The sequence below is a fragment of the Alligator mississippiensis genome, chromosome 3 (genome assembly GCF_030867095.1).
Source record: "Alligator mississippiensis isolate rAllMis1 chromosome 3, rAllMis1, whole genome shotgun sequence".
NCBI classification, from domain to species: domain Eukaryota; kingdom Metazoa; phylum Chordata; order Crocodylia; family Alligatoridae; genus Alligator; species Alligator mississippiensis.
In genome coordinates, this window is record NC_081826.1 from 233,955,600 (window position 1) to 233,972,348 (window position 16,749).

Below are 16,749 nucleotides of genomic sequence, written 5' to 3' on the forward strand. Positions count from 1 at the left end.
CACATTTTTACAATCCATAGATTTATGCTACAGTATAACCTCATAAATCCAGGTATCAAAAATCCATAATTAGCAAAAATCCGGCACTTTTCCTTGCCACTCCGGGACTGGCCGCTACTTCCCCCCACCCTGCCAGATGCAGAGAGGGAAGCTTGCACGCGACAGATACTGCCACCATTCACCACCCCGTGCTGCCGCTTTGCATGCTGCCAGCTGCCACTGCTCTGGGACCAGCTGTTGCTACCCACTCTCGCCCACTCCATGACTGGCCAACGCGGTGGCTTAAAAAAAATCTGGCGTTTCCAAATTTCCAGCAGGTGCTCAGTCCCAAGCACACCAGATTTATGAGGTTATACTGTACTATGTTCTCAGCAGTAGTCTGACATGGTAAACTTGGCTGATTGGTTTTTGTCAGTTCATATTTCTCTAGCTATGTGGTCTCTTGTCCAATATGACTAAGGTTTTGGATTCTACTACTTGCAGGTATCTAGTCTCCCAGATAATCTCTAGTCATTTTCTTAAAAACTGTAGCTTGTCTCCCATTATTCTCTACATCCATGATGAAATACTAAAATCATGCATACAGAATTTAAGGTGTAATACTTTGTATGTTCTCCATCAACCTGTCATATGACATTAACACATACAGTTAAAAAAACCTCCTCCCTACTTGATTCTCTGTGCAACAAATGGACAGAGAATATGAGGATCACAAAGCAGGAGTCAAGCAATTTTTATAAGGACACCATATCATATCCATTGTCTACAAAACACCGCCTGTTTTAGCAAACGTAGGATTTAAGGAGTTATTTGAAAGAGAATAGTGTGATGGCTTTATTGTTTTTTATCGCATAAGGATAGTAAGGGAATGGATGCTAAGGACCTAAAGCTTGACAAATGGACAGCAAAGTTTGGTTTCATTGATGGAGATCAATAGCTCAACAACACATAGGGAAGACAGGCACAGGCCAAACAGCTAAGCAGTCTGGTGTAATGCAGTGGAAAAGAAAAGCCAACAGAGTAACAGGAATTAGGGATTTTTTGGTTGGAGCATATAGCCTTTAGGGAGCTTGTTCCTTACCAATACCTAGCACCTGTGCTTTACGTATGATACTGGCTTTCCACTTCAGGGTGGCTTTCAAGAATACCATAATATATTTTAAGGCTTTCCATTTTTTTTTTTATTTTTTTATTTTTTATTTTTTTTTTTTTTTTTAGGAGGCTGCCTCCTTTCGTATGCCCCAAGGCAACAGTTGGGTCTGCACAGGAAATCTGCCTCTCCAATCTGTTTTTTTTAGGTCCTCAGAAGGAAAGCCTTAGAGCTCCCTGGAAGCAATCTTGATTCCATTAAAATCAATGCTAAACCACCTTTTAACTGAGTTGCATCCATGACTGCATCCTTTGCCTGTCAAAAAATCCAGAGGGGCAAGCTTGACATCATACCACAGGTCAATTTATTTGGTTAGACTTTTGAGCACTTTTTTAATATTTCTAATTATTTTGCCTCTATGGTCAAAAGTTTGACCAAAAGGATTATTACTGAAGGGCAGGGCTGCATTTTGAACCCTCTTTATGATGATGATGGTCTATGGCTGAGATAATGTTGTAGGCAAAACGTGGGCACGAACCCTATTCACTTCCATAAATAAACAACATTCAGCTGTGCTTTGAGTGAAGCCAGTCATTCCTGTAGATTTCAAAAGGTAGAACAACCACCCAAAAGTTTAAGGCCTGCCTCAACATACAAATAAGCTAGTTGTGCATTCATATTCTATATCTAACCTGTTTTTTTTGTTCTGTTGGCCCTGCACAAGGCAAAGATTACATTATTACCCTTTTGCCTCTACTTTTCTACTTCTAAACAAACCTCTTAGACCCATAGACAATACTTTATTCTCTCAGGTAAGATTCTTTTTTATGTACTAATCTACAAAAAAATATATGCAAGATGTTTGCTTATGTTCTGCATTCAGAATACCTTGTAAGGATCTCACTTTCACGATTCAGCATTATTCAGATTGCATTTCAGTAGATGTCTGGAGTTTAACAGAATATGCCCTCTTTCCTAGACAATGAATAAAGCAAGCAAAAACAGCCCAGTTTTCACAGGCTTAAGATTTTTACTTAAAGGGCTTTGAAATCTTGAATGAGCGTAACAGAGGCCCAATTTCCAAAATGTTGGCACTCAATTGTGAATGTACAAAGGCATGTGCAATTGCATACTTACCTGGTACACACCATTACTATGAATGAGCACAAATATTTGTTGTTTTTATGAGCAAAAGGATAAAAAAACCCCAAAAAAACACATGTGCTCATTTCATTCTTCCTGCTGGCATTTAGCCAGGTACATACTTTCCTGTCCACACTGCTAGAGACTGCAGTAGTGGAATATATAAACATGTACTTACAATTGCACATAGGATGTTCAGAAACCAGACCTTATAAATATTTCACATTGATCCAAAACTTGTGGTTTTTTTAAATGTTGCATATATTATTTTCCTCTCATTCTTCCACACACCAAAGCACTCCACAACAGTATGTGTTTATATCACCCTTTTATTTTGTAGCCAGAAATACAGTTTCATAGGGTAAATCAATAAATAGGGGTGTTTAATCCTTAAATGTAAAACCCTTCTCTCTTTGGCATCTGACAGTATTGTTTCTCAAAGTAAAGACCATATAGGAAGAGTTTACCTTAGAGATCATTCTTCAATACAGTAAGTTTACAGAGGTGCAGTTTATTTTAAAATATACATCAGCTGTAAAGATTTCTACTATGCCTAAAAAAAAAATTAACCAAACCAGCAAGATGCACACTATCCACAGGCTCTTCTTTACTGTAGCCAACTACAACTGTGGAATAAGTGAAAGAATAAAAGACATTCTTCATTTTCCACAACATGCTCTGCACTAGTGCTTTCTATTCATTCTGAAGAAAAATCATAATTGTGCCAGAAAAGGCTGACCAACTTCAATTTTTTTTTTATTTCATAGACAAGGCTCTTATTTTAATATCTTTAACCTCTAAAGAATGCATTGTCCAAAACAAGCATGGCTGCATACTGTTTCAGTAAGAACTGCACCTTTAAGAAAAGAGCAATAACGCTTTTACAAAGGTAAGCTAATATTTTCCAAATATATTTAAGACTGCAATTGTCAAAACTGCATTTGATATTATGTTTGGATGTAAATTTCTTAAGGAAAAAAAAAATCAAACCAGTGCATTTAATATAGTCTGTTAGATAATCCAAGATCAGTGCTTCAAGGCTGCAGTGTAAAGAAGCATTTTTTGACCTTCAAGCTAAGATGGCTGTCTGGATTTCCAATAAAAGTGCTGCAAATAAACCTGTAATTTCCAAAAGCAGTGCTAAAAGTTGTGGTTTTAACACTTACCATATTTTTAAATATATATCCTAGAAATCATGACAAAAATAAAAAATTTCATTCATACTAATAAAGATATTCTAATCTATATTCTGGAATCTAAAGTGGGTCCTTGCTTATATGTAAAGACATGTAAAAATGAAATTACACCTATCCAAATAAAAAAAAAAAAAAAAAAATCACTTTCAGAATGATTCATTTTCCTAATATTCCAAAGGCTTACTCAATAAAGTTTATATAAACAAAAGGAAAGAAGAAAAGCAACTAGTTTCATGTGGAAACTAAAAAATTATTGTTCAATTTTTAAATAGCAAATGAACAAAGGTTTATTTTTTCAATGAGACTTCTTTTTCCAGTGCAAAAACCAGTTACAAAAGGTTTAAACTGGACTGTTTTAAATAACGTGGTCCAATTCAGCCAGGTTCACATTCTTTTCTATAGTATAACAAATCATATGCATATCTTATTGTAAAATACACAAAGCAATAAAAGAAGAACTTGGGTGCTTATCCAAAAGCAATTTCCAGTAGCAAGTCAAATTTTTAGCAATAACCAACTAGACATTCTCACCAAGCCTGGAGTGTCAAATCACCATAAATATTAGATATACCTGTACAAAAAAGCTGTTTCTTTGTTAAAAAGGGTCCCCAAAGAAATGCCCACCAACTACAGTCAGATTTTCTTCAGAAGTTGCTTGCTCTGGAAAAAATTTTCCTCCAAATGCTTGAGACATTTTTTGTCAAAATTGTATTCATATAAATTACGTTCCAGTAACACTTAGCTGATATAACCACCTACGATGTGGACAGTCATGTACACAGTACAACAGTGGAGTTTTGCAGCAACAAAGAAATAACCAGGAATTGGCTTTAACTTCCAAATGGTAGCTCATGTGTTGTTTCTAGCAAACATACGGTCCCCGCGTAGGGTCAGATGCTGGAGCTGGTATTGTAGCACTTCTGTGTCAGCCGGTTCCTTGATGTTCATTTTGTCTAAATTGAGGTAGTCCAGGGATTTAGAGTGAGCCCTCTTACCTTTCAGAAGACAAAGAGGCAGAGGACCATGAAGTGCCTTGTAGGGTTCATATGGTAAAGCCTTAGTGCATTTATCCCCTGAGCTGGGCATCCGTCGTCTCCTCCTTCCATTTACAGCTGGGATCTCATATGGCTGGTAGTATCTACTTCTCGTTTTGTACAACCGGGATGAACGGGGAAGTCCTGAATCAAGTTGTTTGGATCGTAAAGTAGGTCCAGATTCTGATTTATTTTCCTCATTTCCTGTACACTTATGGGCTAATTTCAAGAGCTCCTCCCCAGTTGTGAAGCCAACCAAATAGTTAGAATCCATATGGAGGATCTGATAACCTGAAACAGTTCGTCGCATTGGTGAGCACGGGGTACTGGAACATCGAGGTTTCTCTGCTTCTGCCCTGCCTGTAGAACTCACCTCTGCAACAGGTAAGGGAAGGGTAGATACAGTGGTTCTGGACTCTCCATTTATATCAACTTCCATTTTAAATACAACTCTGTTCTCCTATAAATAAAACAGAGTTGGATTAGACACACATATATACCTGCTTTGGAAAACATCAGATGAATAGGGGGGTCAGAAAGCAGAGTATTCCAAAATTTACTTTACAAAGAAAATGCAGGTAGTATCTCTTTATTCAGCCTTCTCTCTCATTCTATATGCTGCCTTACAACGAGACATCAAAAATGCAGTATTTTTCACCTTTCAGAATTAGTGGGCCATTTTTAACCATCAGCACCACAAAGATGTTGAACATCTAAGGAAAAAAAATCTTGCAGCAAAAAAGAGCTTTTAATTGGTGAATAAGTCAAATGGAACCAGACAATTTCTGAGTACTCTGTCCACTTCCCAAACCTGTAATATTTTAATCTCAGGTCCATATACTTTCTTTCCTGTGAGGAGATCCACAATGGTTTCCACACGTACTCAACTATGAATGGGAAAATACTGTAGAATAATCCTTGTAAACAAGACTTAAAATATTTACCCCACAGCTGCTACTGGCCTACTTGAATAGATCTTTTGGGCATGTTCCCTTGGTTTAAAAAGGAACAGTTGTCTATTAGGCCTCCCAACTATTCAGCACAGGCTTCTTTACAGGTCTCTCTGACTTCCCCTCTCGAAAGACTTAACAACTTTCTGCTTTCATAAAAGCAACCTTTCTACTCCATTCCACGTGATGCTATTAACCAAGTGAACCACCAGCACATTTTATTTTAATTTACCTATTCACAAATCAAAGTAACAGCAACAAACTTCTGCTGAACTTGGCTCCCCAAATATCTCAAACCTAAGATTAAGATTTATTCTCCACTGTACAAGAAATGCCCTGCTGTAAGAAGAAGATCCAGGACAGGTAACAATGCTCTGGCTTTCATTAACCAACATGTACAATTTTGGGAGAAATACTTTTTAAATACATTAAGATTACTCTTCAACTTTCAATGCTTCCCAAATACCAACTTTTCTTGCATAGAACACACCACTGAATAAAATACATACCTTGTTTTTGAAAGGCAGAATGAAGATTTTTTTTCCTAGAGTTATGGCTACACAAAGGAGCAAGGACAGAGTCTAATTTTCAAATGACCCACCCTCCCTTTCCTATTTAACTAAAGTTCAAACCCTAGCTGCTGCTGAAGCCTCGTCTCCCTGGGTTTTGGAAAGAACCCTAAGCCATTAAGTCAACTGACTCCTTCAGCTGCCTGAACAGTAATGCAAACAGCTGCTGCACTGTAGAATAAGAATCAAAGCAGTGTGCTTCCATCCCAGACAGAAAAATCAGTTCCTCCACTTAATGCACCAATCCCAATTTTGGGGAACTAATTTGATGGAAAAGGTGTTTGTCATATGCGAGAAAATATGGTAATATTTGTTGTGGACGTTTGGTGAAGTACAGTAAAATCTCTGTTATCCGGCATCCCAGAGTTAAGTTAGCTGAAATAACCTAGCACTGTTTTCAGATAATGTGAGCAGGGGGAGGGGAGGCGGCAGTGCAGGGTGGTAGGTGGCAGCCACCACCACTGTGTGCAAGCTCCCCCCATCCATATCTGGCCAGGTGGAAACTCCAGTTAGAGTATTCCAGTTGGTGAAATGCCGGTTAACGGAGATTTTACTAGTTTCATTTTTTTGAAGGTGACAGTTTGACAAAGTTGATCCCAAGAACCTGGCGGCTTTCAAGTGCAGAATTGTGTATTTAAGCTGGCAATGTTTAAGTGGGTGTCTATGATGGAAAAGCAGAGGGTATATACTGTTAGGCATGGTGTATGCAGAAACCCTAACAATTTTTAAGTGTTTGTTAGGGTTTCAAATGTTTAAGCGGCATATGACATAATACTTCCAAATCCAGGTCTCCTTCACTGTCAAGATTAACAATGGCTGAATGACAACCAATGGCTTTTTCACTCCCATGTCTCATCACAAAGGAGACTCTCATAGACTCATGTCTTACATCTGTTCCCATACAAACCCTTCCTAACCCCCGTCTCCTGCCCCTTGTTCTTCCCTCAGATGCACACATCTGTCTCCTGCTCTTCCGATTCACTGCAGACATCCTGCATTCAACTTTTCCCACATCCCTGTGTGCATGCATACATCTGCCCTCCCTCAGCATCCCTTCCTCCCCTTAGACTTTCCTACCTCTCTTCCAATAATGTCTCTATCTATCTTCAGAAGACATAGGAGGCTTCTGCCAACTTAACCTCAAGGCTGCCTTCCCTAGTAATGTTGGGAGGCAACTGCAATCTTTTTAAAAGACAACCAGCATTTCTTCCTGCATTGGCTGTAGAAAAATAAAGGCCATTTTAAGCTCAGACCCAGCCTGTGGCCTCAGCCTTATACTGACAACAGTGGCTGATGGAAACTAAGCTTTGATAAATTTTTAGTTATGAAGAGAAAGAGTACCAAAACTTCCTTTAATCCTAAACTGTAGTAGGGGAGGAAAATTTTTGTAGCTGTGATGGTCAAGGTAATAGCTGAGGCAAGGCTTTTTGGGTAACTTGTATTGGCCCAACTATATAATTTGGACAGCTGTTGGACAAGCTTTCAGGCAACAGGCACAGTTCCCAAAAAACAATTCTTGCCAAGAAGTATCTATTATATTGACTTGGCAGTTCCTGACCCTATCAACTTTAAATGCTACCAGCCAATCTAGGCAGCATTTAAAGCCTGTAGAACCAGGAACTGGCCCTGGTTCCCCACCCCATGGGCTTTAAAAGCTGCACAGCTGGTCAGTGTGGGTAGCGATTTCAAAACCAACAAGGCTGGGAACCAGGGCCAGGAAAGCTCTTCCCACCCTGGTACCCAGCTTCACAGGCTTTAAATGCCACATACGCCACCCAGGTGGGTGGCACACATGACAATTTAAAAACTGGGAAGCAGGGAACTGTGATCAGAGAGGCTGTCCCTGCCCCCCCTTCCCCCCACCTCTGACTAAGTCATGCCAGAGTGCATCCTGCACAGGCTGCATATGCAAGGCTTTAAAAGCTGGGAGAGGGGGGGGAGAAAACCCCCTCCTAAAGTAAAGGAGAGGACAGGCTGTCAAATAATGAGCTTTCCTAAGGGTGAAAGTGGCCCTTGAGCAGACCTCTGTAGTTAGGGTGATCATATTATTTTAAAGGAAACCCAGGGCACGAACCCCAACCAGCTGATCCCTGCCCCAGGCAGGAGGAGCAGGGCCCAGTCTTGCCCGGCCAGAAGGAGCTGGCCCAGGTAGTGCAGGGAGGTGGCACCAATACGGGACTTTTGTTTCGTTTTTCACCAACTGGCCAGGATGCTGGGATGGCCTACAAAATCCAGCACTGTCCCGGTCAAACCGGGATGTATGGTCACCCTATGTATAGTGCCACTGTCTAGAGAGAGGTTGTCTGTGTAGCTCTCCAAAGGGGTGGAAGACAGGCAGGCTCCTGCTTCCAGACTTTATCTACCAATAGAAAGGAATGCCCATCTGTGGCCTGAGACCCAGGATACAGCATGCATGTTCAATTCTTTCCCTTGTCCATCAAAGTCAAGGATAATACTTCCCTCTCTCAGCAGGAGTGTTTCAAAGAGAAAATCGTTAATGTTTGCAGTGCGTTCAGATCTTACTTCATCACAAAACCTAGCAACACAGGCTAGCTTCTCCTAAAGCTTTCAAGGTAGGTGATTTCAGACATCTTGCGGGGTTATCTGCCATTAGCTAGTTACTCTCCGAGTTTACTTGTATTGACTAGAATAAAAGGGATAATGGTAGCAGTACATACTGGGGCGCAGTTTTCAAGATCGTGAACACCTGGCTTTATGTTAAGTCAATATATGCATACATTCTCTCCAGTGTAAAAGTCACTTATCTAAATATAAGAATCCGTGTCATCTTTTAAGAACTGTGAATAAATTAACTGCTCAGCAGAAAATAGGCTTCACAGATATAGAAAAGAACAAAAAACATACAAGTCTGGGTGGAGATCTTCATCATTAGCTGCCTAACTAAAATGTGTACCAATAATTAACATTGCTAAAGTTCCTGGTGAGTGCTTTTAAGGTCTGCAATGCATCTAATACTTGAAATATAACATAAATAGTACTTCATGCCAGATATAGCACCTTTCATCTGATGGTCTCAAAACATTTAACAAAACTGCCAAATGCCACTTTACAAGACCAGTTTTAAAAACGAGCAAACAAAGGCACATTACATATTAACGACAGACCAAAAACACAGAGTAATTCAGCAACAGGTCATAGGAAGAGAACCCAGGTCCAGTCCCTAGTCACTTGCTCCAATTGCTGTCAGTTCTGATTTTTTTTTTTTTAAATGTTTAAATAACAAATCACTTGCTTTGTTAGATGTATGGTTTGCCTGTGAACTGTTGCTTAAATTTTCTGGGGACAAACCCACACTCAATATGTCTTTAATAAAATACTTCGGGGTTTGTTTGGTTTTTTTGCTTGTTTGGTTTTACTATGGGTTGATCAAAATAAAAGATCTGGAAAGGTTTTCCTTATCTTTGTAAAATGCCCACACATAATTTTCAGTCCTCCCAAAACAGTATCAGTATCATTAGGAAGAGTACTTCTTAGCCAGAACTTGAAATAAAATCAACAATGCCTTCACCAGTTCTTTTCAGATTTTTTTTTTCATTTTTTTGCAATGCATAATAGATTATTTTGCTCCAGGCCTCAAACAGATCTTTAAAGCTATACTTGGACTCAGCCCATTTATTTGATTCCCAAAAATAATAAAACTATTTAACATGTTGTTGCTTTCCAAAGACCTGTCCCACAGCTGGTCAAGAGTGCTTGTGTAAGGACCAGGATGTGTGATTGATACCATTCTTTACCTGGAACTAAATATGGCTGAAAGGGAATGATGCAATGAAGGCACTGTAGTAAGTGCTCGATTCATTCAAAAGCTAACCCAAGAAGTCTCTTCAATTTGGCTGAGTCCCCATAGGCTTTTTGTTCAAAACAAGATTTAGTGCTAAAGGGTCAATTGCATCAGATAAAGAAATTAAACAGAAAAAAAACAGTAACAATTTGCAGTGCTGAATTCATGATTTCACTTTAGTATGCATATCAAGTGCATCCTGAAAAAAAAAAAAAAAAAAAAAAAAAGGAATTTATATTTGCACTGCGCTGTGCTAATTTAGTCATAGAAGGATGTCATGCACTGTATTATATAAACATTTTCTACATTAACTTTATTTCCACTGAAATCTAGGGGGAAAAATATACTCATTTTATAATGTTTTATATATATTAAGAGAGTTGTGACAAGTGAAGGAAGAAGTAGACAAAACGTATTTTGCATCTGGTGTAAAACACTGTCATTTTGTCAAGGAAGTAGTTAGCTCGTATGTTTTTTATATGAGAAAATAAAGCCCAGTTTATGCCCTTTGCAATATTTGTTCAGATGTATGCAATAGAGGAGAGGAGAGAGATATGGACATTCCATCTTTTGTTAGCACTAAAACACCTGTGATATTATATCCTTATACATTTTTTTTTTAACCTGAAAGGATTATTCCAATCATTGAGTTAAAAAAAGTAATCTACCATATAGCCAGGACAAAATTTACCTGAAAGATAAGAAGAGTTCACCCAAAATCAGACCACAATATCACTGCACAAGTTTCAGAGGATCTTGGAGAGAAACAAGAATATTAATTGTTGATTCTAAATCCTTTTTCAAAAACAGAACTGAAATCAAACAAAATACAATTAAGGGAAGAATTCTGTTTCAGCATACAATAAAGCTGATGGACAGTAAGGGCCCTGCTACATGTTCAAATTAAAGCTGGACAGAAACCATCTATGGAGTTGTTGCACATTTTCAAGCACTAACTGTATAGCTGGTTGGCTCTTTTTTATAGCTGGATAGTCATTTTTATTGTGTGATAACTACTTTGTACATATGGCTGGCCTAAATTTATTGCGTGAGTAACTAGTTAATTGTGTAATAATTACTTTGCATGTGTGGCCAATCTAAATTCATTGTGCTATTAACCAGTTAAATATGTAATATATGTAAAGTCATGAAGCATACGTAACATAGCAAGGGCCTAAAAGTTATTAACCTAGCATGGCAAAGTATCCGATAGCGTATTCAGGGAAACCGCTAACCAATAAGTATGGAATGCCAAACTCAACCAAAAGACTGGGTACATCTGTACAAACATTATTTCCATCTGCTATGCGCTCACAGCGGGTGCTATTACAGCACCTCACAGATAGGTGGAAGGGAAGCAGTAGGGGCCAACCTTTTGGCAGTGTGCCACAAATTAGCCCAATACCCTTCCCTATTGCCACTACAATCACCTTACCCATGCCAGATCTGTTGCTCTGCTTTCTGCTTCCTTCCCTGTGCTCTTTGCCTATCTGCTGTCCAGCTTTCTGCTCCCTGCCCTACCTCCTGCTGTGCTGTCCATCCATGCCACTTCTGGCATACGTGCCATAGGCTGGTCACTTCTGGGGTATAACAAACTGTTGTCCTGGGATAATAGCAGAGACACAACACTTATATTTTATACTGGCTTAAGTTATACCTGGGCACATCTACATGTGTGCTTTCGCCTATTCTAATGTGTATTAAAGTGCCACAAAAAATTGTGCTTTCACCAATACATATTAAAATAGGCTAATGTGTATTTTTCTAGAACCTCAAAACGGAGGTACTAAATTTAATGTGAAGTACCAAAAGCACATTAATGAATGTTAGATGCACCCCCTGTATAATGTTATCATCTTTCAAGAGGTAATTCTACTTTAAAGTAAGTTGCCCCAAGGTAAGGTTTTATGTCATTCCTTTGCACCTTCCTTACATCTGTGAAAATGCTGATTATAGGTCATATAGCTAAGCCTGAAACTTCAAATTTCTCCTCACCTTTGGAATAAATGCAATAAATTCTTAGTCTCAAATTAATTTCTGTTTTAGTGCCCTATTTAAAATTCAAGGATGACTACTGAACAAGGACAGCTGCTGGCGAAGTGCAGAGTAAATACTTCCACAGTATGCAACTAAGCTGGGCTGTAGTAAGCAACTTGTGACTCAGGGGCTGAAAATAGTATTCAGAAGCAGAGTCATAATTAAAATGTCACAAGATGATATCAGTGTGGACTTTAAGTTACCAGTAATTTTTTTCCATCATTTTATAACATTACACAAAATTTGGGCAGATTAATAGTGCCATTAGTAATGTTGTTGCATTTCAGTGCAAAGATGACAGAAAAATGCCTCAGAATACAGCTCACCCTAATAATGCAGGATCATCCCTCAAGGAAAATATCCCTTTCTGAGTGGGTCATGCTGCAGGTTGGGAGAACAAGGAAGTTTATCTTATGAACTCTACAGGCATGCCTGCCTGTGACCATGAGAGAGGTTATAGGATTAAGAGTCTTATTATTGAAAAAGAGTTATTCCCAAAGGCTCAACGTGAAGTATCCAAGAGCAGATGGGATCTATAATTGTTAGACATCTCTTTTCTTAGATACATCTTAAACCCTCAGGAGGTCGGGGTAAAGGAATAAAAAAAGCCCAGGACTACCAACTTGAATGAAAAAGCTCATGAAAATACCAACAAATCACACACATTCTTAAACTAACTCGCTCCAGTTATTTCTCAATATAGATATACAAGGTACAGATTTTAACAACTGTTCTGAACAGAGAGTGAGAACGCATTTGAAGAAAAAGATTTCAGAAGAAAAACTTACCTCACAAGAGAAATATTCAGGATTAGGCAGAAATAAAACAATAGGAAGCTTTTCAAAGAGAGGCACAAAAGATTGGAAGTATGCATAAGGCAGTATGGCATAATACAGAAGACTAGTGAGGATGAACAAGTCTGAAGGAGGGGGATGTCCTGACAGCAAAGTCCCAGATGGCTGGGTGAAAAATCAAAGGATGGAGCTGGCTTCATGATGCAGCTGGAAGAATTTTTATTAGAAGCTGCAAAGCACTAGTCTCAAATCAACTTGATTCAAGAGCGACAGCAACTCTCAAAAGACAAGACACGGTGTAGTTGTAGGTGAAGAACTAAAGCCATTAATGGGAACTTTCCTGTTCGTTTCCTTAAAATGATTAAATCCACAGGCCAACTAAAAATCAGCTAAAGATTCAGATAAAAACACTATGAAAGAAAGAACTAATTGCTTGGCAAGGAAGTGAAATTCAAGCCAATAGCAAGCAAACAAGCTCCAACAAAAAGAAACAAACTAGTTAACATGCCGTGCATTGTCAAGGGTAAACTTTAACAAGGCACACTAAGCAGATCAGGGTGGCCAGGGAAGCATGCATTAAAAGGTGATGAGAATCACAAATGAGTAGCAAAGGAATCAGAATTGGCACAAACAGTGACAAGCTCATCCTGCAGATGTGATGGTTGGTGGACTAGAGTGGCATGATTGAACACATATATATACAGATAGAATTTCAAAGGAGTTTTGAGCCAATTCACTTTGTATTATTAGACTAAATTAGCAGTTGTCACAAAGAGTGAAGAAAGACTGGTGGGAGAGAGGTGGTCATTCATATTTTAATTATACCTTGGGGAAACAAAGAAAATAATTAAATCCTTTCTTCATAATTTTTCCATGGATATTGCATGCTATTCAGAAAAAAATGGTGCAACTGTTTGACAAACGTGAAAATATTAAACAAATGTCCCTAATTATTCCTGAAGATTTACATATTCCTTTAAATATTAGTGCAACGTTCTTGCTTTATCAATTTTAACATCTACAAAATGATTAAAAAAAACCTTCACCATATTTGCTATAAAAGGATTGGTTGGTTCTCCAGCCAAATACTATGCTGTACTCAACCACCATGTCAGGGAGCAGCCAATCAAGAGAGATACTACTGTAAATCAAAATGGAAAATTAATAACTAGGACCTAGTTTCCTATTACTCAAAATTATCCCAGATATGATATACGAGTCATTTGCCACAAATAGGACATGCCAGTTAAAAAGCAACATTTAACCAATAAAATACGTCCTCAAAACTTCTTATGGGAATGTAAACGGGATGCACAAAGGATCTAATGCTTTGTTAGCAGGGTGAGTATTCAGGGTCATTCATTCTGTTCCAATATCAAAGGAACTCTGCCTAGACTGACCTGGATTCAGTGGGTATGTTATCGTTTCCCATATACTAAACCACTGAATATTAAAAGTGATATTTACTTATTTAAGCAAATACAACATGAGCTTGAGAAACTGAAGAATAAAAGTCAAAGCCAATGCTCATACACAGATAAACTTGCCTCCAACTTATTTCTAGTGTTTTCATCAGAAAGCTGAACTGAGTATTTGTGTTCTATCCTGCATACGAGGGTCGGCATTTGATTGTTCAAACCTGGTGACCAAGCAGCCAGCATATGGCTGCTCAAAGGAGGAGGGATTATTAAGAGAGCCATACCATGATGCCAGTAGTGTTATGCAAGTATTTAATTTCACTGATCAACTAGCTGTTGCTTCATTTCCTCCCTCCATCTCAACATGACTGAAAAAACCCCACCCAATATGCTCCTTACCTTCATAACCATTCTTGCTTAAGCAAAAACCAAAAAGGCAACCCAGACCATAATACAAGGCAGCAGAGGAGTTAAGTGAGCACAGTGCAATCAAAATACATTGGGAGAAGCATCTTTTATGGTGTTGGAAAATGGCAAGAAATCCCAGGAGGGAAAAAGATTTATGTATCTTGAGAAAGAAAGGAGGGGGCATCTTTTTCCTTACCCTCCTGAAGAATGAAGTTAGGTACCCATCAGGTCACTTGCTAGTAACTCATTAACCCACCATCCTGGGACAGATTACTGATGTTGTGCACGCGCACACATGCGTGCGCGCACACACACACACGTCTCACTGCACTCAGCTCATGGCAGAGGAGGAGACACTCAACTACTGTCAAAAGTCATCCTCATCATGACACATTAGTCTGCTTTTCTCCACTATGCTAAGTACAGATAGGAATTGGAAACATTTGAAAACTGCAGCCAAAGCCATGAATCCATTAGGGTAAGTGGCTACATAAATCTATACAGTGATACTAGCCTCCGTTTAGGGTGGGGCCATACAAGCAAACACACATATATAAAAATGTAACATTATATCAAGAGCATTAAGTGCACGTGCTCACATGCACAGACACAACTACGTATAAATAGAAACCTATGCACAAGTAATAAACAACAGCAACTTGCAGCTAAATACTCTTGCGTAGCTGTCGAGTCCTCAAAACAGCGGGCACGGCATCCTTATTGGAGCCTGTGGGCACCGCCACTGTGTAAACAACACATGAAGCAGAAGCAGAAAAAGTAGCAGCTCTTCTCTGCCATGCCAAAGGCAGCTCACAAGCTGCCATATTCGGTTATGTAAATCCTACGTAGCAAGCAGAGAATTGCACACTCACGCTGTATTCATGGGCAGCCACGTGTCAACAGAAAGGTAACTCCAAACTCAGCTCTGCCAGGTAAGCCACCTACGCCGACACGGGTATTTCCACACCGAGTTGTGTAGGCTGAGGTCAGGTTTGGCATTTGAACGCGACACGGAGGAAGCTGCAGTCGGTCCCAAGCTGGACCTGAACGGGAGATCAGAGAACAGGAGAGAAGCAGGACTGGGAAGGGACCTCCAGAGGGCACCTAGGCCAACCCCTACCAGAGGCAGGGCCATCGCTTATCCAAACCATCCATACAAATCCATAATCTAACCTCTTAGCAAAACGACCGACACCAAAGTCCTTTGGATAACCCTGACATCTTCTGTGAGACCAACTAAAGACTTAGAAAAATGACACTTTGCCAGCACTTGCACAACCGTGCCTACATCCTCAGGCCAACACAGCTACCACCAGCACCTCCAACACAAGACACCAGTACCCCAGCCCCACCCAGGCCAGGCAGGGGTCCACGGCAGCCCCCCTCCTGCTCCATCAAAGCCCAACGCGCTCACGCCCCCGGTTTCTTCCACGAAGCCACGCAACTGGTGCTTGCAGACTTGGAGGGGCCCCCGTGCCACCACCGGCTTCCCGGGCAGTTTCTTCTTTTTCCGGGGGCCGCACGGAGGGCACGACCTGACCTGCGGGGGGGGGGGGGGGGGGGGGGGGGGTTGGTCCCGAGGTGCCCCCCTGAAGGCACGCGGACATTTCTCAGTGAGCAGAGCTGCCTCAGCTTTCCCTCGGGCCTGAAATCTCCGTCTCCGGGAGCTGCGAGGAGGCAGCCGACACCCAGGCCCGGCGGGAGGCCCAGGCCTCGGGGCGAGGGACGCGGCCGTGCCCGGCTTGGAGCCTCCCGGGTTGTGAGGGGCCTCCCCGGCGCGCGGGCTCCGCCCTGCCTGCCTGCCTGCCCCCCGGCCCGGCAGGCCCCGCAGCAAGTGCACCCCCGGGCGGCGCCCCCGCGGCTCCCACCTGCACTCCAGGGCGCCGGGCCCGGCAAGCAGCGAAGCGCGGAGGACCAAGGCGCCGCCGCCGCCGCCGCGCGGAAGAGCCACTGAGGCGCCGAGTCCCCGCCCCGGTCACACGGGCCCGGGGCGGAGCCGGCGCCGCACGACCCGCCCTCGCGGGCCGCGCTCGTCTCCCGCCAGGCACACGAGGGCCCCGAGCCGGTGATTTCCCGTCTGAAACATGAGACCTGCCCGTTCCGGGCCCAGGCCGGAGGCCGGTCTTGCCCAAGCTCCCGTGTCGCGCAGTGGCAGGGGCAGGCAGCGGGTGCCGAAAGGGAGCGCGACCTGGCGGTCACCGCCTCGCCTGCCCTGTGTGTTGGGCCGATGTTGGGGTTGACCCAGTAAAAGACACTGGCTCGACCAGGAGCTGTGACTAGAGCAGCTTGGAGACAGCGTGTATCCTGG

General features: G+C 41.3%; 1 protein-coding gene across 5 annotated transcripts; it reads right to left on the reverse strand.

Moving 5' to 3' along the window:
* Positions 1–2,544: 2,544 nt before the first annotated feature.
* MACIR (macrophage immunometabolism regulator) lies at positions 2,545–16,413 on the reverse strand. Of its 5 annotated transcripts, none has more exons than XM_014597284.3 (4): positions 16,310–16,399; positions 15,314–15,484; positions 10,476–10,539; positions 2,545–4,923 (listed from the first exon to the last, which is right to left on the reverse strand). In XM_014597284.3, exon 4 carries the CDS (start codon positions 4,900–4,902, stop codon positions 4,279–4,281), a length of 624 nt encoding a protein of 207 aa, XP_014452770.1. In that variant the 5' UTR covers positions 4,903–4,923; positions 10,476–10,539; positions 15,314–15,484; positions 16,310–16,399; the 3' UTR covers positions 2,545–4,278. The 5 variants fall into 5 exon arrangements, with proteins under 5 accessions (XP_014452770.1, XP_059580945.1, XP_019339716.1 ...); XM_059724962.1 differs by lacking the exon at positions 16,310–16,399 and adding an exon at positions 11,220–11,387 and having other exon boundaries at positions 15,314–16,271; XM_019484171.2 differs by lacking the exon at positions 15,314–15,484 and having other exon boundaries at positions 16,310–16,393.
* Between the last annotated feature and the right edge of the window lie 336 nt (positions 16,414–16,749).